Raw genomic sequence first — 23,605 nt, 5'->3', positions numbered from 1 at the left:
CTAACAGTAAGTGATACACGCAATGATAATTTGAGCTTGGGGTCTCTCCCAGAAAGCACTCTAAGTCAGCACTTATGTGCAGATAGTCGCTAAGATTACTGACAATAACCTGAGAGGTAGTGGGTACTGGGAAGAGTGAAATAAGAGGACAAAAAGCCAAAATAAGGGTGTGCTGTCAAGCGGGTCACTGTGGTCAATGGTGGCTCTGTGAGAAGTTGTAGAGAAAGCTCAGAACTGCGGCCTAAAAAGAGAGAATCTCAAAACATTTATTCACTGCTTCTGTTCCCGACTCGTCAAGCTGTCCTAAAAAGATGATTAATTCTCACATTTCCAGATCTGCATATATACCAGGGGCATACAGACACGCCTGGTCCTAGCATTAGAAAAACTCTGGGACAAAGAAAAAATAAGCAGTGGTTGAGCTGAGGTGAGGTGTTTCATTAAGAAGCACCACTCTGAGGCTGATTGAAGCAGTATGGCTAGGTAAAAAGTAAATGCAAAGGAAGTGAAGTAGGGAGTCAGAATTACCTGATTCCTAGCCATTTGCCAACAAGGGAAACATATGTTCAATTCTCTAAAAGGTAAATATATTTTGAAAAATTTTTCCTCATGAAATCAATTTAAATAAAGCTTTAATGGTAACAAAAGGGTTCTCTGAAGTAGCCAAAATATTATGTCTATAGAAAGGTCTGCCCATTTTAGGTTGTTGTCTTCTTATTGAGCCTTGAATGCCCATTATGTAAACTAAATACAAGTCCATTATCAGATATGTAATTTGCAAATATTTTCTCTTAGTCTGTGGCTTGTCTTCATTCTCAACAGTATTTTTCAAGAACAGAAATTTTTTATTTTGATTAAGTCCAACTTACCAATTTGTTCTTATACGGATCTTGCTTGGGGTGTTATATTAAGAAAACCCGAAGTCCCAAAGCTTTTTTTCTTCCAGAAGTTTGTCTTAGGTTTTACATTAAGTTCATAATCCAATTGGAGTTAATTTCTGTATATGGATTGAAGTTCATCTTCTTTGGTATACAGCAAACTGTTTCAGCCCAATTTAATGAAAAGACTGTCTTTCCTCCACTGAATTATCTTTGCACCTTTGTATATACATACAACTACTTTCAGCAGTTTGTATGGGTATACATACAATCCCCAACTTACAGTGGCCTGATTTAATGATAAAGCGACTTTACAATGGTGTGAAAAATGATAGGCGTTCAGTCGAATCCGTACTTCAAATTTTGAATTTTGATCTTTCCAGGCTAGTAATATGCAGTATGATATTCTTGTGATGCTGGGCAGAGAGCCATGCTACCACAAGGCTAAACAATCAATACACTTATAAACCATTCTGTGCCCATACAACTATTCTGCTTCTTGTTTTCAGTATAGTATTCAATAAATTACATGAGATATTCAAGACATTATTATAAAATAGGCTTTGTGTTAGATGACTTTGCCCAACTGTTGGCTAATATAAGTGTTCTGAGCATGTTTAAAGTAGGCTAGGCTAAGCTGTGATGTCCGGTAGGTTACATGTATTAATTGCATTTTCAACTTACAGTATTTTTAACTTATGATGGGTTTATCAGGATGTAACCCCATCTTAAATCAAGGAGTATTTCTATAATGCCACATTGTCTTGATAAGGGTAGATTTATATCTTGAAATCAAGTCATATTAAGTCCTCTAACTTTGTTTTTTTTTTCCAGTTTCCTATTCTAGGTCATTTGCATTTTCCTTATGTATTTTAGAATTATATCATCAGTTTCTAAAATCAATCTATTGGGATTTTGACTGGGATTGCATTGAATCTGTACATCTATTTGAAGAGAACTGCCATTTTAACAATATTGAAAAGTCTAATGCATTAATGTGGCCTCTCTCTCCATTTATTTAAGTCTTTAGGCAAAAAATTTGCAGATATTTCACCAAAAAAGATATATGGATGACAAATAAGCACATAAAAATAAGCTTAAAATCACTGGTCATTAAGGGAATGCAATTAAAACCACAATGAGTTACCACTACACACTATGAGGATGGCTAAAATGAGAAAGATGGGGTGGTTCAGTCAGTGAAGTGTCCAACTCTTGACCTCTGCTCTTGATCTCAGAGTCATGAGTTTGGGTCCCATGGTGGGCTCCATGCTGGGCGTGGAGTCTACTTAAAAAAAAAGAGAGAGAGAGAGAGAGAGAGAGACTGGCCATACCAAATGTGAGCAAGAATGAAGGCTGTAGAGAAACAGGACCACTCAGACACTATTGTTTGGAATGTAAAACGTTAACAACCACTTTTATAAGCAACTTTTTTTTTTTAATGTGAGCAGTTTCTTAAAAAATTAAACATACACCTCCTATATGATTCAGCATTCCACTCCTAGGTATTTGCTGAAGAGAAATGAAAGTGTATGTTCATATAATGACATTACATAATGTTCACAGCAGCTCTATTTGTAACAGCCAAATCTTGAAAACAATTCATATGTCCATGTAGTAAATCCATACAATGGAGTACTACTCATCATAAAAAGAATGAACTATTATTATATGCCACAAGAGAAGAATCCCTATGCTGGGGAAAGAAATCTGACAGAGAAGAATACATAGAATTATACAAAACTCTACAAAGTAGATCAGTAGTTGCCTGGGGACCAGTGGGAGGACCAAGTGGGACAGAGAAATTACAAAGGGGAGTGGGGAAACTTGGGTCTAATGGAAATGTTTATTATCTTGATTGTGAGGTTGATTTCACAGGTATAAACATTGGTCAAAATTCAAATTGTACACTTTACATATGTTCAGTTTATTACATATCAATTATACCTTAATAATGCTGTTAAAAAAAACTAATTTCTGGGTAAAAAGGGGATCTACATAGCAGTATCTTTTTTGCAGTAGATTAATAATTAGGAGCTAAAAAATTACAAAGTAGCAATATTTCTAACACTGAGGACAAAGGCAGAAAAGCTACTGTTCATAAACCCACCACTTAGAGAATGAAATTGTATCACTTTTTTATATATAAATATATAAAATGTGTATATACTGAAGAAGGAAGGAAAAAAGATATATATGAGAACTCAGATGTTAGCTATTCTCCCATAACTGTTATTAAATTATGTTAAACTAGGAAAGCACTTAAGCAGAAAAGTGTGAACACTGCCAATCTCAAAATGTAACGCTTATTATCTTTAAAAGCATTTTGTTACTTTTATAATACCTGAAGTGATATAATAATGTCAGTCACTTAACCAGATCTTAGAGTATAATATCTTCATCTTAAGTACTATTATTTCCAGTATTTTAATAATTTTCTCACAGTCCTGGAATGTGATCTTTTGTGCTCCGATGACACTTAAATTAATAGCATAATTTTCTGGTACTTGCAACAGTTGCTTTCTCTTCTGATTTTTTTTTTAATACTTTCCTATAATATGTGCAGATAAATCTTCTAATAATCATTTTTGTCTTTATCTCTGGGGGATTCAAAAAGCTTCAGTAGAATAAGGAAATAAAGAGATTAAACTTTTTAAGAAATTTAATTTTAATAATAATTGCAATATTTCTAATCAGATATCTTTAAAGAGATAGCAAATCTCTTAAATTTTTAGTTCATTTGATCTTATTTGCAAGCTTCATTGATGTTCTCCACACCTTCTGTAGGTAGCTCTATAAATACATCTATTTAATCAAATGCTATTCTCTGTCAAGTAATCCACAGAGAATATATCAACTCTTCCTATACTTAAGTTTATTTTGACTACAACTGACCAGTGGTGAGGATGATTTAAAAGATTTGTTACTATTTTTAGGTCATGTGAACAAGGTATCTACCCACAAAGTCAAATGAAACAGACTCACTTCATATGTTCCTATGTAGCCATTACAGAATGACTATAGCAACTACCTTTAAAAAAAAAAAAAATTAAAGAAAGAAACATCTGTCAAGTGCATGTTGAAATGTAGTAGGCACTCTCATATGTGGTCCTTAGCTATCCTGTATTATAGACCATTAAGAAAAAAAAAATCAACACCAAGCCAATTAGGAGAGGATTCTGAGTAGATGGCTAAGCAGAAAGCACCAGGAATCTGTCTTCCCACCTAGACATTTACACTGATAGAACCTGTCTGATATATTTTGGAACTCTGGAGTCTATTGAAGGCTTGCAAATTCTATCAATTTCAGCTCTTAGCTTGACAGAGGCTACCCATCACCCAGCCCCATGACAGGCAGCCCTGCAGGTACTCCAGGAGCAACTTACACACAGCTTACAGGAGGTATGGTAGGTAAAGGGATCTGTCTTCCAAGCGACAGGGATCTGTGTTAGGACCCGACTGCGGCTTCTAATGCGGCTTCTAATCTCAGAGGGTAGATAGACAAAGAGGCAGTAGGACACTGCTAATGCACCTCCTCCCATTGTTGCAAGCCCCTCCTCCTCCTGAAGTGACTTACAGAATATTTAAAGAGCCAGTGCCCTCCCCCCTCCACTTCATTTTTCTTTTTTTCCCTTTTTGGGAATCAGACATTAGAGACACAAACATTTCAAAGTAACTGCATAGACAAGGGAAATGTGGAAGTCACTGGGAAAGCCCAGGGAAAGATGCAGGCTCAAAAATGACCAGGAAACACACTAATCTTATACCACAGGCTGATCCTTAGAACAGAGACAGCCTGTAACAATCAAAAAAATAAAAATAAAAAATGGGAGATTTTAATCTTTCTTCTCTAGGGAGAAAGGGAAATACAATTTCTAGAGTTACCTCACTATTAAAGTATCCAGTTTTCAACAACAAAATTACAAGGCATAAAAGAACAGTAAAGTGTGGCCCTGATTCAAGGGAAAAAACATTAACAGCAACTTGCCCTAAAAAAGATCTGAGAGTAGATTATACAAAAATTTGAAAGAGACAGTCTTAAGTAGGCTTTAAAAATTAGATGTGGAGAAAGTCAAGAAAATGATGAACAAAATGGAAACATCAATAAATAGAAAGAAAACCTAAAAAGAAACCAAAAAGAAATTGTGGAGCTGAAAGTACAATGACTGAAATGAAAAATTCACAAAAGGACCCTAAAGGCAGATTTGAGCATACAAAAGAATCTGAGACCTTAAAGACGAGATGTCAACTATCAAATCTGAGCAACAGAAAGAAAAAAGAATGCAGAGAAGTGAGCAGAACCTAAGGGAACTGTGGGACAACAAGCCGACCAATGTATGCACCGTGGGGACCCAAAAGAAGAGAGGAAAGTGGCATAGAGAGAATATCTGACTAATGTCTTAAAACTCCAAATTTTGATGAAAGACATGAATATAAACGAGATCAACAAAGTCCAAGCAAGATGAAATCAAAGAGACCCACACCAAGACACATTATATTCATGCTTTCAAAGCCAGAGTCAGAGAGTCTTGGAAAAAGCAAGAAGTGACTCATCATATATTAGGGACCCTCAAAAACAATCAGATTTCTCATCAGAAATTTTGAAAGGCAGAAAAGGCAGTAGGCTGATATATTCAAAGTGCTTAAACAAAAACAAAACTGTCAACCAAGAATTCTGTATCTAGTAAAACTGTCCTTCATCAGTGAGGAAGAAATTAAGACATTCCCAGATAAACAAAAGCTGAAGGAGTTCTTTATTAGAATCACACTGCAAAAAGTGCTAACGGGAGTCTCACGGGTTGAAATGAAAGGACACTAGACAGTAACATGAGTCCTTTGAAGAAATAAAAATCTCAGTAAAGGTAATTACATGGGCAATTATAAAAACTAGTATTATTGTAACAATGGCTTAAGTCCACTCTGTTTTCTATAGGATTTAAGAGATTAATACATTTTTATAACAATTATTAGACTAAAAGCTAGACTTATTTGTAACTTTGGTCTGTAACTCCGCATTTTGTTTTTGACATAATTTATGAGACAAATGCATTTAAAAAATTATCAGTTTAGTTTGGGGCACACATGTATAAAAATGTAACCTTGTGACATCAACAACCAAAAAGCACTGATACAAAGCTGCCAAGGACCAAAGGTCAGGTTACTGAAGTTAAACTGGTACAAATCCAAATTAGAGAGTTTCAACTTCAAGATATTAAATGTAATCCCCATGGTAACCACAGAGAAAATAACTACAGAATATACACAAAAAGAAATGAGAAATTTAAATGTTTAACTACAAAAAAAAATCAACTAACTCTAAATAAGTAATGCAAAAAAATGAGACAAAATAACTACATAACATGAAAAAACAGCAGCAAAATGACAGAAATATGTCCCTCCTTATCATTACTTTAAATGTAAATGGATTAAACTCTCCAATCAAAAGACAGATTTTACTAAGAACCAAATGTGACCTTGTATATATTTTGGCAGCTAAAACTCTTCAGGGCTACTGATGGGTGACCCCCCATTTGGGGGGGTCTTATCTTTGCTGCATGCAGAGAAAGATTTCTCCTTTCATGTCTTCTTTTGGCGGGGGGGGGAGGGTTATTGCAAAAATACTCATTTTGACATTACAGGGACTCTTGTTAGAGCTCCTCTCCAACAGACATTAACATCTGAGCAATAGCCACATGTGGTGATTGTATCCACTTCATTGACAATGGCATTGAACGTAGCTAGCTTACTTCTATCACTATGGTTTTTTGAGCCTGCTCTTATGTTTTAAGAGGTGCAAGGAGTATATTTTTGCACTAAAATCTAAAGATACTTTAAAAAACACTTCACAAAAACAGTCCTTTGTCATTATTTACCCATGTGTTTGTACATTTTTGTATGCTATTTTATGAATGATTTCTTTCAATAAAACATATGCAATCAAAAATAAAAAACAAAAAACACAGATTGGCTAATGGATAAAAACACATGACCCAACTATATGCTGTGTATGAGTCTCATTTTAGAGACAAAGAGGTTGAAAGTGAAAGGATGAAAAAAGATTATTCCATGCCAAAAGACAGCAGGGATGGCAATACTAATTATCAGCCAAGATAGACTTTAAATTAAAATAGGTTACAAGAGACAAAGAAGGACATTACAGGCCCATCTTCGATATACTGTGGATTTGGTTCCTGATCACAGCAATAAAGCCAATGTCACAATTAAGCAAATTTGCATTAAAACAAATCAAATGAATTTTTTGGTTTCCCAGAGATTATAAAAGTTATGTTTACAGGGTATTATAGCCTATTAAGTATGTAATAACATATGTCTAAAAAAATGTAAACACTTTCATTAAAAAATACATTATTGCTAAAAGGTGCTAACTATCCTCTGAGTTTTCAGAGTTATAATTTTTCTGCCGGAAGAGGGTCTTGCTCGATGTTGATGGCAGTGGACTGATCAGGGTAGTGACTGCTGAAGTTTGATGTGGCTATGACAATTATTTAAAATAAGACAAAAATGAAGTCTGAGGCATTAAGGGACTCTTCCCTTCACAAACAATTTCTCTGTAGAATGCAATGCTGTTTGATAGCATTTTACCCACAGCAGAACCTTCAACATGGGAGTCAATCCTCTCAAACCCTACCATTGCTTTATCAACTAAGTTTATGCAATATCCTAATCCCCTGCTGTCATTTCAATAATCTTCACAACATCTTCACCTGGTATAGACTCCATCTCAAAAAACCACTTTCTTTGCTCACTCCTAAGAAAAACTCCAATCCACTAAAATTTGATTATGAGATTGAAGCAACTCAGTCCCAACTTCAGGCTCCACTTCCAAGTCTAGTTCTCTTACTATTTCCATCACATCTACAGTTCCCTCCTCCATTGAAGTCTTGAAACTCCTTAAATTCTTCCAAGAGGGTTGGAATCCACTTCTTCCAGACTCCCGTTCATGTTGATATTTTGACCTGTCCCATGAATCACAAATGTTCTTATGGCATCTAGAATGACTATTCCTTTCCAGAAAGTTTTCAATTTACTTTGCCTAGATCTCAGAAGAATGACTACCTATGGCAGCTATAGCCTTAAAAAGTCTTTCTTAAATAATAAGACTTGAAAGTCGAAATGACCCCTTAATCCACAGGCCGAATGGATGTTGTGTTAACAGGCATGAAAACATGAATATCATTGTACATCTCCACCAGAGCTGTTGGGTTACCAGGTACATTGCCTATGAATAGTAATATTTTAAAAGAAATTCATTTTTCTTTCTTTATCTCTTTCTTTCTTTCTTTTTTCTTACCATGTTGTAAACAGATGTGCTGTCACCCATGCTTTGTTGTTCCATTTATAGAGCATGGGTAGAGTAGATTTAGCATCATTTTAAGAGCTCTAGGATTTTCAGAATGGCAAATGAGCACTGGCTTCAACATAAAGTCACCACTTGCATTAGCCCCTAACAAGAGTTAAACTTATCATTTGAAGCTTTGAGGCCAGACACTGACTTCTCTCTCACTATGCAAGTCATAGATGGCATCTTCTCCCAATAGAAGGCTGTTTTGTCTACACTGAAAATCTATTATTTAGTGTAGCCACCTTCATTCACTATCAGCTAGATCTGGATAACTTGCTGCTTCACCTTGCCCTTTTATGCTAGGCAGAGGACTTCTTTCCTTAACCTCATGAACCAACCTCTGTAGCCTCAAACTTTCTCACCTCTTCTTTGTTCTCAACAAATTGAAGAATTAAGGCTTTGCTCTGGATTAGGTTTTGGCTTAAGAGAATACTGTGGCTGGTTTGATTTTCTATCCAGACCACTTAAACTTTCTCTGTATCAGCAATAAGACAGTTTTGCTTTGTTTGTTCACTGCAGTAGCACTTTGAATTTCCTTCCAGAACTTTTCCTTTGCATTCACAAGCTGGCTAAGTGTTGGCTCAAGAGGCCTAGCTTTTGGCCTATCCTGGTTTTTGCCATGCCTTCCTCACTAAATTTAATCATTTCTAGCTTCTGATTTAAAGTGAGAGACATGTGACTCTTCCTCTCACTTAGAGGCCATTTAGGCTCATTAAGTGGCTTAATTTCAAAATTTTTGTGTCTTGGGGAATAGGACAGTCAAAGGAGAGGGAGAGATGGGGGGAATGTGCAGTATGTGCAGCAGTCAGAACACATACATTAAGTTCGCCATCTTACATGGGTGCAATTCCTAGTGACTCAAAACAATTACAATAGTCAGAAAGATCACATCACAGATCATAACAAATAATGAAAAAGCTTGAAATACTACAAGAATTACCACAATGGACAGAGACACAAAGTGAGCAAATGGTATTGGAAAATGGCACCAACAGACTTCAAGACAAGATTGCCACAAAACTTCAAGTTCTTAAAAAACTCATTATCTGTGAAGCACAATAAAGCAAAGTACAATAACACAAAGTATGCCCGTACACTAGACCCTGCCTAACTCTAGCAAAAGCTCCAGTCGTATCTCTAACTCTGACCACAGGGTACCAAATGCTGTGTAATTCATGCATTATCTCCTATAATTTCATGTCTTTGTTCTTTGGCTAATGTAGTTCTCCCCTGAAGTATTATCTCTCCTCCCAAACCTAACTTCTCATTCCTCAAGACAACTGAGCTCAAGTAACATCTTATCCAGAAAACTTGCTTGACCAGATCAGGTTAGACTACGTGCTTCTACTCCACCTTATCAGAATGGTTCATCGTTAACAACACATTTTATTGAAATTATCTTTTTAAATTCTTCTTTCCTCATCAGACTGGAAGTTAATCCTGAAAGCCTATCCTAGGTATTAGAATCCAATTCACTTTAACATCCTCAGAATCCAGCTCAGTGTTCCACATATAGTGGATAATAAATGTATGTTACATTTAAATTGTTTCCTACTGAAAAATGTTGCTCCTTGCTTTTCTGTTTATGTACTTTTTCAAGGTAACAATTAAGGAAGACTTGACCATGACAGCTACACAATTTCATCTAATAAAGCATTAAAAATAGGACAGAACTTCCCTAGTAGACTTTTGTAAGTTAGTTCTTCTTTATCTTACCTAAGTTCTATAAAGGTCCAAAGAAACCTGAACGTTCCACACTAATCCCCTCCATATTACCCAAGTGGGTGGGAAAATATGAGGATTTATTTCTTTTGTCACTTGCCTATAGTTGGAAATGTGGAACCCTATTCATATTTAGCATATTTAGAAATTTCAGTATTTTTCTTTAGCAGCCCAGTGATGAAAGCAATGAAAAAATTTTAACATTCCTTGTTCACAACTAGTTTATACATCAGAATTCAAACAAACAAAGTAGTAACTATACATTTAATATTCTATAAAAAGAGGGTAAAAGCTATTAGGTAAGGAAGGTGGATTAAATACACACATCTAATTTCAGTCCCTCCCCAAAACTCATTAAAACTATATTGTTGCTGTTTCTCCTTTAAGGCACAATCTCACAAAACACAGGGAGAACTGGAGAGGCAACAAGAACAAAATTTTGGAAGCAGAAAAACAAAGGGATTGCTCATATAAGCAGAGGTGCAAATTCCTAAAAAAGTTAAGAAATGCAATCCGGCAATAAACAATAGACACTGGAAATCACATGTGTGTGAGCAATAGATAAATATAAAATACACCATAACCTGAGTGTATTTCAAGAACAAAGGACTAGCTTAACATTAGGAAATCAAACAATCAATTCACCACATTAACAGACTAAAGGAGGAAACAATTATGACTTTCTTAATATATAGAAAGAATATATTTGACAAAATTCACCTTTTGTTCATAACAAAACTCTTAGCAAACTAGAAATAGAAATAAATTCCATTAATAATTGTTAAAGGACTTTAGTACAAGAAATACATAGACAAAAATCTACTTAATAAAAACTTTGAAGTTTTTTTTTTTTTTTTTGAGATCTGGAACAAGACAAGAATGTTAGTGTTTACCATTTATATTTCACATTGTATTAGAAAGCCTACCCAGAGCAATAAGGTTGGGGGGAGGTATAAAGATGGGAATGGAGGAAATGAAACTGTCATTACAAAATATAGGATTATGTTCACAGAAAAAATCCAAACGGATTTACTGATAAATCATTAGCTAAGAGTTTAACAGGGCTACTAGACAGAAAATCATTTAAAAAAATAGATTTGTAGGGGCGCCTGGGTGGCTCAGTTGTTAAGCGTCTGCCTTCGGCTCAGGTCATGATCCTGGGGTCCTGGGATAGAGCCCCACATTGGGGTCCCTGCCTGCTCTGCAGGAAGCCTGATTCTCCCTCTCCCACTCCCCTGCTTGTGTTCCCTCTCTCCCTGTGTCTCTCTCTGTCAAATAAATAAAACCTTCAAAAAAAAAAAAAAAAAAACAGATTTATATACATCAGCCAAACAAAACTGAAGGGGGAAAAAATGACCAGTATACACCACTAAGAATGGCCAAAATTAAAAAGTCTGAAAAAAACAAGTGATTAACTAGGATATCATTTTTTGCCTCTTAGCTCCAAATCCACTGTCATTACCTCTTCTGTGATAATGGAGGTTTACCCTGTATGCATGTCTCTTTAACAGCTACGTGAAAACAAAAGCTTAGTAAGCTTACCACAGTAAGGCTGTGGTTTCCTGCACAGCCTTGGTCAACTTAATATCTCAGAGGAATGTTTTCTGCTTGCTCAGAAACAGAATGTTGGAAGAGTCTTCTCCAAGAAATCTGACCAACCAATCATTCCAAAAGACCTAAAGGTATTGACATTAGGCATTCCTAATTATGATATCTAGTCAAATGACTCTACAATAAAGTTCACAGTTGACAAGTCCCACGCATGCACTCAGAGCTTCCAAACAGCTTTTTATTTTTTTTTAATTTTTTTTCCAAAGTGCTTTTTATATCTGACTTAGTCATGAGCAGATGACCAAAGATTATAAGCACATAAAAAGAGCAACTCAAAGAAACAAACTACTTAGAGGAGAAAAATAATATCTCTAGGGAAAAAAAGAATATACCCCCATGAAGTAAACTCTCAGAAATTAACATGACAAAAGTAAAAAAAAAATTTCAACAGGAAGGTTATTAGGTAAATCTCATGAAATTCCCTGGAAATAAAGTCAACAAAAACCTAATATAGATGGCTAAGAAGAGATATAGACAAGTGATAGAAAACTGGGGGTTGAATGAGTTTTAAGTAGAGAAAAAACTACAGAAATGAAAAAGTAAGATAATTGTTAACTCTAGGAATAACAAGAACCAGGTAACAAAGGAAAAATAATAGTTAGCCACATGGCTTATCTCTGCATAGCATATACACAGTGCATAATGTGAACACTGAGTACTGATATAATCAAAATTAAAGGATAACTATTTGGGTGCTCGCTACAGCAGCACATATATTAAAACTGGAACAAGACAGAAGATTAGCATGGCCCCTGTGCAAGGATGACACACAAATTCATGAAGTATTCCATATTAAAAAAAACTAAAAATAAAATAAAAATAGAAGAAACTATTTGGGGAAAAACAGGAAGAAGTATGTATGTGTGTGGAGTGGGAGTAGACAGAAGAAACAGCAAACCCATCTACAGGCGAAAGTTAACAGATAATGCCTAAACCAAGCAAACAAAAGGCAGTATAATTACAAGAACATGTAATAATGTAAATAATATTAGAGCACCAAAAGGATCAGCTAACAATCAAAAGTCGTTGACCCTGCAGAAGGAGAAAAAGGCGGGAAGGAGGCTAGGAAATGCTCTTTGGTCTAAAAAGAAAACAGCACCAACAAAAAAACCCTGTAACCTAACTCTTTAATCTATGTTCTTATGTAACTTTAATAAAAGTAAAACTTTAAAAAGAAAAAGAAAATGAAAATAGCTTGCCCATATTCTCATGGTAAACTAGAAAATATCATTTTTTTAAAAAAGCATTCACAGTAGCAAAAAAAAATTTTTTTAAATACTTAGGAATAAATTCAACAAAAATATGCAAAATGTAGATTAAGAAACCAGTGCTACTTAACGGAGGGACCTAAATAAATGTAGACATAACCAGTTCCCAGATTGTGAACACAATAGTTCTTAATTTGATGGATAAATGTAAATCTAATTATAACTAAAAACTAAATGATTCTAATACCTGGAATAAATGCACATTACCAATGATGTTTTAAAAACTGAAATATTTGAAGTGACAAGCCTAGTTTCAAAGCTATTATCCAGCGAGAATACCATTCTAAATGAAGGCATTAAAGGTGATTTTATATTTTCTTAATTTTGCTCATTTGTATTTACTCTCTCTCTTTTTTTTTAAAGAATCAGTGCAGGGTACTTTTAAAATAAGTTATTGGGGAAAAAAAAAAGAAAGGTAGTTAATAGGTTACTGAGTCCAACAGATCACATTGATACTTCTTCTACCGTATCACATGATTTCAATAATGAATTAAGTTTCTTTGTTTTGGTCCTTTTGACGTCTCTTTAAACATACCACTAGGGCAACAATAAAACTGCCAGGAAGGCAAAAGCGTATTTACTTGACCAATTTAAGAGTGAACAGAAATCCAGTATTAGGAGTTCTCCAACAAAGACAGCAAAGAGAAAAATGGAAAGAAACAATCTAGTAATGGATCAAAAAAGAAAGTTCCACAGGATCCTTAGAGTGGATTGTGAGGGTTCTTCCCCCAACACTTTTATTTTAAATCGAATTTCTTTTTCTTAGAATCTCTGTGAAAAAGTTCATTATTTCCATATACATATGAACTGAGGCAAAGGGCAGTCACATGACTTGTTTGAAATTAAACAAATCAATGACTGAACTGTAAACAGAACCTAGGATACCCAACTGCTAGTCTGCCGCTCTAACTAATGGACTATGCTCCCTGCTATGTAATAGGACTGTTTCCTTGAATGACAAATTCTTCATTCACCATCAGTTTATCAGCCAGAGGCTTCATCATTAGTTTTGCTATTCTTGCATTCATGGCATTATTCTAAGAATATGAGATTTCCATGATAAAAAAATATAAAGACCACTGCTTATTATACCATACCAAATCTGAAAATTCCAACTGCCCTGGCAAGGACACTTCACCAAGCCTGCATTTAATGGCACATTTATAGGTAGAACTGCCTTTTTTTTTTAAAGATTTATTTATTCATTTATTTGAGAGAGAGAGAGAATGCAAGCAAGGTGGGGAGGGGCAGAGCGAGTCCTAAGCAGACTGCGAGCTGGGCGCAGAGCCCGACATGGGGCTCGATCCCAAGACCCTGAGATCATGAGCTGAGCCGAAGCCAAGAGTCAGACACTTAACCGACTGCACCACCCAGGCACCCCAATTAACATCTATTTTGGGTTGGTCAGTGAGCTAGAGAAAATGAGTTTTGTTCTTACAGACCCCAATATCAGCGCACTTAAAATCTTACATTAGAGCATTCTATGGTGTCATTAGTCAACAAAATTCACATACATGCCCTGCATGTAAAAGTCCAAGAGGCAGCAGGTTGTTAAAGACACATGGAGCATCTGTGATGCTAGAAAGTAGACTAAGCTAAAAATGACATGCTCTTATATTCTATGCTAAATCTATAAAAGAAAATTTACCGGGTAAGTAAAGTAAATATCTGAAAAGAGGTATGCAGTTGCTTGTCTTTGAGAAGCACTTTGTGTTTCTTTGGCACAGATCACGGTGGCAGTAGTAGCAGCAGCCCTGCCCTTGGTGCTGATTTCTTACCACTCTGAACGCCTCCTCTGAGCCAGAATACACTGGCTGTTGCTGATCATGCTGTGAGACACCTGCACTGGCTACTAGGCTTGTCATGACGCACAAAACCCTACCATCTTCAGCTTGACATTGTGCAAGTTATAATTACTCATCCAAATGAACATGTCAGAGCAGCAGCAGCAGACCTCTCATCAGAGCAAAAGAAAAATACATCAAAACATTATCAACACAGCAGGAAGACAGGGACCATAAGGAAAATTACCCATTTTTAATATGGATGCCACAAAGCCATGCCTATTATTTCACAAAAAGAAAGGAAAATAAAGATCTTCCAAGTCTGAAGTCCAGAAACACTGACTCCAAAGAGAAAATGTACAAAACAAAAACAGACAAGGATTATTTTTTTAATCACTTATCTGGAACCTATGTATGTACAATCTCTTAAATATAAGTTTGCTGTTAGACTACATTTATTTTGCTTAAGAACCACAACTGTTTAAAAATTAAGAAAAAATAACTCTCACAAGCAGAATTATTTCCAACAAATCAATGAAAAAAGATCATAGACAGCAAAATAGTCTGATATTGCTTACTTTTAAAACATAAACTAATATTGCCAATACTCTTACCACGTCTAAAAGACTCGAGAGCTCAAACCACTGGTATTATCACCAAAATGCTTATGATGTACTGCTAGACTCTAAAATAATAATAATATATTTTGAAAAATTTCTAAATTTTAATAGCAAATATAAAAGAAAAACTGAAATTACCCCCAGATCTAAACAAATGAAGACACACCCAAATTCTACGAGCATATATAAAATATGCAAGTGTAAATAAGATTCCTATCTCCTACTTAAATATGAAGAAAAACCATACTAACTTTTAGGATGATAGGAAACTATCTTTTCAGAAAAAGATATGAAAGATTTTCCCATGCAAGACACAAAAAGCAGAAATCACAAGGACAAGATTGATAAATAGGACAACACTGAAAGTTAAACTTCTGACTGACAAAATAGGTTACATACAAAGGTTAAAAGTACACCACAGAGAGAAGATACATCCCATATAACCAACCACTGGTATCCAAATTAAAAAGGAATGCTTACAATAAAAGAAAAAATTTTAAATAAGCAAAGATTATAAACAATAAAAATGATTTCAATTCTTGTTAAGAATTAAGGTCAGGCTAAGTAAGACCTGGGAAGGATTTGGAGAAGTAGATATTACATGCATTGCTGGGTAGGGGTATAAATTTATACAACCAATATGAGAAGGCAATTTGGCAATATTTAGTAATCTCAAAGAGGTACATTCCCTTCAATCCAACATTTTCTCTCAGCATAAGCCACACTTAAGAGTCTCATACGTGTACAAGGAAATGTAAGGATGTTCACTAGAACACAACTTAAGAAATTGTGAACAACCTTATCAGTAGTGCAACGAATAAATTAACTGATGGATTCATATAATGGAACTACTTAAAGCATTTAATGTACTATAGACATGCAAAGATCATGGGTAAATCTCAGAAACAATGCTGTATAAAAAAATTCAGACAGCCAATACTATAGAATATGGCATGAACAAATGTAGCAAGAAATATGCATGGATAGCACATGCATCAATTTCAGGGAGGTGGTTACCTCCAGAAAGGGAGAGAAGGAAAGAAAGGGAAAAGAGGAATAAGGTCTTAGTTGTTCCTAGAACATTTTATTCCTGAGAGAGAGACATAAATAAGAGCTAGAAATGAAACGAATGTGACAAAAAATTAACATCTGTCAAATCTGAGTTGTGGATAAAAAGGTATCCAAATTTTTATCTGTGCTTTTATTAAGGATCTTAGTATATTCTTTAATTAAAAAAAGATTATAACATTCTAGTTACTACTAATTCGTTCTGTTTTCTTGGAGCTAGTACAAAACAGAAAACTTGCTGTATGACCTAACTAAATCTAAAACTCATCCCATGCTTAAATGTGCAAGGCATTGAGCTGGTGTTAAATAGGGATAGAAAATTTGAAAGAAATTACCCGCAAAGATTTTCCAGTGTGTTGAAATCACAAAATAATTTTGCTAAATGATAGGATAAGGTAAGTGCTAAACAGTCTTTTTGTGAAGATGCAAACTTTTTCACAGATTTAAGACTGGGAAAAACTTGTATGGTTATCTACATTAAAAACACTACAAATTCATCAAAAATATAGTCTTCAACTTGGGATTTTGATACATATTAAAATGTAATCTAGGGACACATATCTGGAAAGAATACAATCCAGGTACAGTGTTATCTCATAATCTCAGATAAAATATAAAGTTTACAGAGCCAAGTAGGAAATTTATATTTAAAAAAGAGGAAAATATTTTAAAAAGAGGAAAGCCAAAGAGAAAATGTATATTTTAAAAAGAGGAAAAGTTTCTTTTTTAAAATAAAAAATGAACACAGTGTTTCTTAGGTATTTATAACCTATATCAGAATACCAAAAGCAAATTACAGGGTTCTTCCTCTATTTATTTTGCTGTTTTCTCAGTTTCCATTGAAAGGAGGGACTGTTGTTTTTAAAGGAAAAAAATACGAAAAATAATTTTTAATATATATGCACAATTAAAATGACATCTGAATCTACACAACACTATTTAAATCCTATTAGGTGTTTTTAAAAACTAACTTCATATACAATTACTGTGTGTATATACTTAAAAAATTAGGCATAAATTTTCCCTTGACCCCATCAAAATTTCATAACAAAAATATAGGTAGTCTCTAGAGAGTATCTGTAAAATGTCAGTAGGAATTATTTTCCCCCCTCTTTGGATGAGAACAGAAATGTTCTCTCCATTTTGCTACCAACTGCCACAATTTACTTGGTGAAAGAAGGACCATGCCGGTCATCCTTAGATTGTTCTCGGAATCTAACCACCACTCTGTCAGATCTTCAAAAAAATCACACATACGTAATGTTGATGTTCGTACTATTGATAACCTTACATCTACATAATGTTACCATTTACAGTGTACTTCTAATTTCACCTTCTTGTTAGACATCAACTTTTGAGAAATTAAAATGACAGAGGCAGGAGAAAGAATCTCTTATATTCTTTACACAAGTACGAATGTCCCAAAGCCCATACAAAAATGTAGTCTATGCTGAAGGATGAATTATGGACAAACACTTTAAAACAATAAAAACTGAGAGGAAATGATTTGTATTTTCAGCCATCACTCATTCTTCTCTGAAAAATATTCTCTGATATTATATCAATATTAACCTTTAGCAATCTAAAAAATTCACCCAACTTTCCACTTACTGTTCACTGCTTTATAGAGTTCTTTACTATTTAAATTCAAAGGAAAATTTCTGTCAATAGACCTTCATATTTATCTAATATGAGGCATAAACATCAAAAGACTGGATGGTGTGCTTATGTGGGAGGGGAGGGAGAAAGTGGAGATTAACTACTAGGAAATATGGAGAAAAAAAAGCACTCTGAAATTTCTGTTTATAAATAAATGCTTACAACAATAACAACAACAAAATCGCTTTAAACCTATAATGGCTATATTGGCTATAATCTATAACCTATTCTCATAATAGAACATGCTTTATAGCTACTTAAAATAAATTTAACTTACCTGTGGTGTCCAGGAAACAGAAAATGAAACAGGAAAATCCACAAAACAATCTGGTGATTCTGCAGGGTACTATGAAAAAGCATAAAATTAGGTCATTTTTGCTTCTGTGTGACAATTTCACATGAAGTATTTTAGAAAACTGAATAGGAAAAGTTTTATTATAAATGCACATGTATTATATATAAATATTTTGATTCTACTATTATAGAAAATGTCAGCTAAATAATAATCAACTTATGCTCAAGAGGTACAAAGTTTGGTGATTTGGGGTGCCAAAGCAATAGGTTTTGAGTAAAGAATAATGAATTAATTCAGTCAGTGTCAGGTTAGCTAATTGTAAATTGAGGGGTGAACCACACAGGATCTCAGTTTCTTTATCTTTAAAATGAGAGATCAAACTGATATTTAATTGATATTTAATTTCCTTTCAACCTAAAACTTAATCTCCATCTCCATCACTATTTAAAAAGGCAGTATCTGTTAAAAGAACCAAGAAGTGTACAAAAAAGTATAAATCAATTAAAAGAAGTATTTTCCACAATAAAGCAATTACGCTTAGCAAGAATATAATAAATAAAAAGAAACAATGAAATGCCTTCTGGTTATTAAGGAAAAATAAAAGTAATAGTTTTAAGAAAAACCTTTTCATTGTCGATAAAAAGAAAATTAATTCAATAGCTTCATACAAAAAGTGACAGTCACTAAGGACAAATTAGGTGTCTAAGTTAAGAAAGACAAAAGGCAGTTTTTCTTAAAATCAATTTTGTTATTAGAGAATTATACCACATGACTTCTGTAAAATCCAATTCTGGATTCTTGAAAGTCAGATGTAATTAAAGAATACTCATTTATTTTCATTAAAAAGCAAAATTTACTAAAAGAAAATTAGTTTTGGGAAAACTCCTAGCTCTCATTTGACAAAATGTTTAAAATAAGTTTTAAACTTTCTTCAGCCTCTTCTTTTTCACTACTTTGCTGAATAAGCAAATGGGTTCCAAAAATTATCACTATAGTATTTAGCAAACATCAGCCCATCTGAAGTCAATGTTTTGAAAAGAATTAACATTTAGTTACAGTAAGTGGTCCGCTAAAAAGAAATTTTTCAACCTATACTCTGATGGTTATCTGGCTACGCAGAACTTGTAACACAAAGGCAAATATACAGGAAATTATATAAAAATATAATAAGGCTCTAATTTGAAGAAAAAGAAAAAAGAAAAAGATCAGGCTGAGATTTAGGAGGAAGCTCTATTACAATTCAAAATATCAGATGATGTACTTCAGAGACTTCTTCAGCCAAAGCTGAAGAAGTCCTGGTCTACTTCTCTTTTAAAGAAAAGATTATCTCAAAATAAGTGCAGACAGAGACCTTAACCTTCTCTGGTTTCCAGTTCTGTTAACTTGTGTGATCTTGGACAAGTCATTTCATTTCACTGGCTGTTTGATATATAAAATTGATGGAACTCAATTAAAAGTGTTACCAAGTCTTTCCCCTCTAACATGCTAAGATTCTATAAAAATTATAATGCACACCTGAAACCTCCGTGGTCAAAAGTGGAATATTTACTTCATTTTGAGTTGTCTTTTTTTTTTTAATCTCCTACTCATGTTGACAATGAACAATATCAACTTAAATTATCAATCTAGGTAAGAATATGAAGTTAATAAGATGTTTACTGTATTTAGATGAACCAAAGTAAAATACCTGTGACTTTGGAAGTCATTTAGTACATACAGCACATTATTTTAAAAGAGAATATGATCTCCTACATTAAAATAGGGCTCAATATAATGAATAGTACATATATACTGTTAGAGAGACCTACAAAGAGTTAAACAAAAAAGCAGATTATAACAAACTTTATATGATTCCATTTATATGAGTCACATAATTTGAGATGATGACATCTTCAAATATATTTTCTGTGTAATTATACAGACATACAAGTGTATATATATATAATAAATTAGATTGATCTATATAGGTGGCTTCACTGTATATCTATTGTGAGTTAAATGCAAATATATATGTTAATTATATTCATGTTCAAGGTCAATCTTGTTTATACCATAAACTTAACATAACTATATAGATCCTAAAAAACAAACTGATATACTTCTGGATGATTTAACATGAATTATGAAGGAGCACCCTAGATATTTCAGAATCGTTTGTATTGTAAAACTACAACATAGATAACAATGAAATACTGTAAAATAACTATCAAAATTCAGGTGGTTTTCAAGAGTAAGTTGTATAGGTATATAAAAACCAGAGACTAATTGCCAAGTTTTACTTAGGCAGTCTAGTTGACAACAATGAAAGCTCCACATAAAGGAATATTAATTGAAAAATAAGTAATGCTTATTTTTAATGAACATACAGTTTTTTTCAAATCTCACTGGAAAGAACCCATCAAATCAATAACTATAAAAGAATACAATTATTATATATTAAGTAAATATTTTCATCATATATATACATACACACACACATATATATATGGTATTTTTTAGATTGTATAGCATATTGTTCTAAAGAAAATTTTAACCCAATCTCTTCTGGGATTGGACCATCTAAGCAGTAAGGCTTTCTTGAAGTAAACACATACAAACTGTAGCAAATCACAAAAATGGCCAGCAGACACAGAGTGCCCAGCTTCTGAAACACATCTGCATTTTTCAAATAGTTCTGATCTTGGCCAAAGTTGAAGAAGCCCTGGTCTACTTCTTTTTTAAAGAAAAGGTAATAGTTCCATCCCATAGTTCAGCATGTATTGTAAATATTACATAGAAATACACCTATAAAAATGACAAAATTCAACTATTTCCCTTATATTTCTTTTTGACTTATATATTCACTTTTAATAAAGTGTTTAATTAAAATTGGTATTTTTTTCTTTGAGCGCTGAACACAGTGAGGGGGAACGGCAGAACTGAGAGAACAGGTGTTCAAGGGGAAAAAAATGAAACAAATGTGTTCCTTTACTATGTATCAAAAAATATCAAAGAAATAAAGGTTTGTATATTTATAAAAATAAGTCTGCATTAAGGTTTAAAAAAAATCAGCTTGACCTCTAAAATTGTTTTGTGATTTTGCACTATATATTCTTAACATATAGCTTCAGCTATCACTGTTTTTAACTGACAATCCTAGACCCAAATATTCCTAAAGAAATAAATTACCACATCTAAAATACAACTTTGGTCTATGAAAACTGAACTAAATGGACAATTAAAGACTCTTAATAAATGATACCAACAGAAGATTCATTCATTTCCACTCTTTTCTTTTTTGATACACACTTTTTTTCTTAATTCCTTCCAAATTTAAATAAAGGCTTCTCTTCTCTCTTGCCAGGGAATCCATAATAGCGCTTCACAGCTATCAATGCTACAAACACTTGAAAACATTCTTCACAGAAATATTAAGTGTCACTTTATCTACCCTGAAAAGGTATAAGAAAAAGTAAAAAGGATGGGCCATACTAGCAGCTACATCCTTCCTCCTGATACTACCACTAATGTCATTAACTAGAATTAATAATAAAATCTTGTAGTTCTTGACAGAATCTCCTTAGTAAAAGCTTGTTAAGTATAAGGCTATTAAAAAAACCACCACCACCACCCAGAGTCAGGACAGGATGCATTTAAAATTTTTCATTTTGGTCTTCACAACAGCAAAGCAATTTCTATCAATGTACAAAGTACAAAATACAAGCAATTAAAACTTTGAAGTAACTGACAGAACCCTTGTGATCTTTGGAAGAATAAAGGAAGATTTCTCCCTGATCTTAAGGGAAGGAAAAAAAGCTCACCTTTAAAATTTAAAAAATAAAAATTTTTTCATTTTGACAAAAATCTCCATGTAACTTCTTTTACAAATAAGATTTCTATCCCACTAATATTTTCAACACTTATCACACATGAATCTTAAAACTATACCTGAATATTCTGTGAGAAAAAACAGAATGAGTCATTTCTCAACTTGTCTGATAAAGAGGCACTATAAGATACCAACTTTTCTGTGTCACCCAGTTCAGCTTTATATATTAATTTTCTCTCATGGAAAGCTTAAATGCCAGACACATTTTTAAAACGGACAAACACAACTGATCTCTTCAACACTACAATCTTCTGAAACAGAGTTGATTGATGACTCCTAGGAACAATAAAAAAAAGTTAAATGTCCTAGTTTTCTCAAGTTCTAATGTGTCCCTAGTGATTACTAAATAAGTGATTAATATGCTGAACTTGCTTATTCTACTTATTTCTCAAAATTCACAATCTAGAACTAAAACATAAAGACGAAACAGCTATGTTTTGTGCCAATAAAATTAGTAATTATAGATCACTAGCCTGTGAAGAGTTTATAAATGGAGGCATAACCTTTGCAAATTCTTAAAATACAGAAGTAAAATTTCAGCCAAAACAAGGAATAAAAAGGTATACATATGGATGTGTTTGGCGAGTGGGTTGGTGCTCAGAAATAAAAACTACAAATGTAACTCATTGTAAGAGTTGAAGACAAGAGACTTAAGTGAAACTGTACTTGGGATAGCGGAAACTTTCAAATTTTTTCTTTGTTCAAGGTACTTTGAGACTGCCCAATCTTATTTGTAATGTTTCTTTATTATGAAGTCTGTATTTTGAGCAAATTTGCAGAAGAGCAACACAAAATTATGTTTAGGCTTTTGGAAACCTAGTGGGTAAATTTTTTGAGCTTTCCAAAATAAATTTTTTAAAGTACCAGATATCTTTTTAGAAGCTACTACCCTACATTGAAAACATTCAGAGTTCATTTCACAAAGTATTTCCTGACCATAATAACAGTTTAATGAAGCACATACCTTTGCCTTCAACTTGAGGGTAATTAGATGCTTTCTACCAGAAGCATCTTCAGCTTTTAACTTGATGGTACTGAGACAAGTATCCACATATACAAGTCTGGTGAATAGAAGGAAATAAATGATCATACTAGGGAGGGCAAAGGTGGGGGGAGGGGAAGTTGGAGGATAGTAGGATTCAAAATGAAAATATTTGCTGTATTCCTATGAATCCATTACAAAAATTAATCAGAGGAATTTCTGCATGCCAGCCCTTTATGCAGCTACAGATTTACTGCCGTTAATACACCAGCCTGGTGCTTAATGCAGTCATAGATCTCTGGATTATTTACAATGTGTGTCAAGGCTCATGCTGTGGTCAGTGAGCACTATGTTTCGGTTTTCCATCACTGGAACCTTTGGCACACACAGCATGTTGCTGTCAGCCTCTACTTATGTACACATTAAACTTCCTGTCAAACTCTTTGATCCATTTCTGTAGTTTCATACAGTATGAGACTTTTATGCT

The 23,605-nt window shown here is 33.8% G+C and overlaps 1 protein-coding gene and 1 non-coding gene across 6 annotated transcripts in view; one reads left to right on the top strand and one right to left on the bottom strand.

Moving 5' to 3' along the window:
* The window catches only part of FANCL (FA complementation group L), an 88,936-nt gene that overhangs the window by 27,476 nt on the left and 37,855 nt on the right, over nucleotides 1-23,605 (bottom strand). For all 5 annotated transcript variants that reach the window (XM_027620786.1, XM_027620785.1, XM_027620788.1 and 2 more), the window contains 2 exons: nucleotides 23,101-23,197; nucleotides 18,251-18,319 (listed from right to left, as the gene is read on the bottom strand). In XM_027620786.1, the coding sequence (XP_027476587.1) occupies nucleotides 18,251-18,319; nucleotides 23,101-23,197 (166 nt within the window). The remainder of the gene's footprint in view (nucleotides 1-18,250; nucleotides 18,320-23,100; nucleotides 23,198-23,605) is intronic.
* LOC113938768 lies at nucleotides 12,267-12,371 on the top strand. The gene has a single exon (XR_003524975.1). It is a non-coding gene; the product is annotated as a U6 spliceosomal RNA (small nuclear RNA).

Source organism: Zalophus californianus, chromosome 8, assembly GCF_009762305.2.
Source record: "Zalophus californianus isolate mZalCal1 chromosome 8, mZalCal1.pri.v2, whole genome shotgun sequence".
NCBI lineage: Eukaryota > Metazoa > Chordata > Mammalia > Carnivora > Otariidae > Zalophus > Zalophus californianus.
The sequence above is the reverse complement of the archived record's forward strand: the minus strand, read 5'-3'. Positions and strand labels throughout refer to the sequence as shown.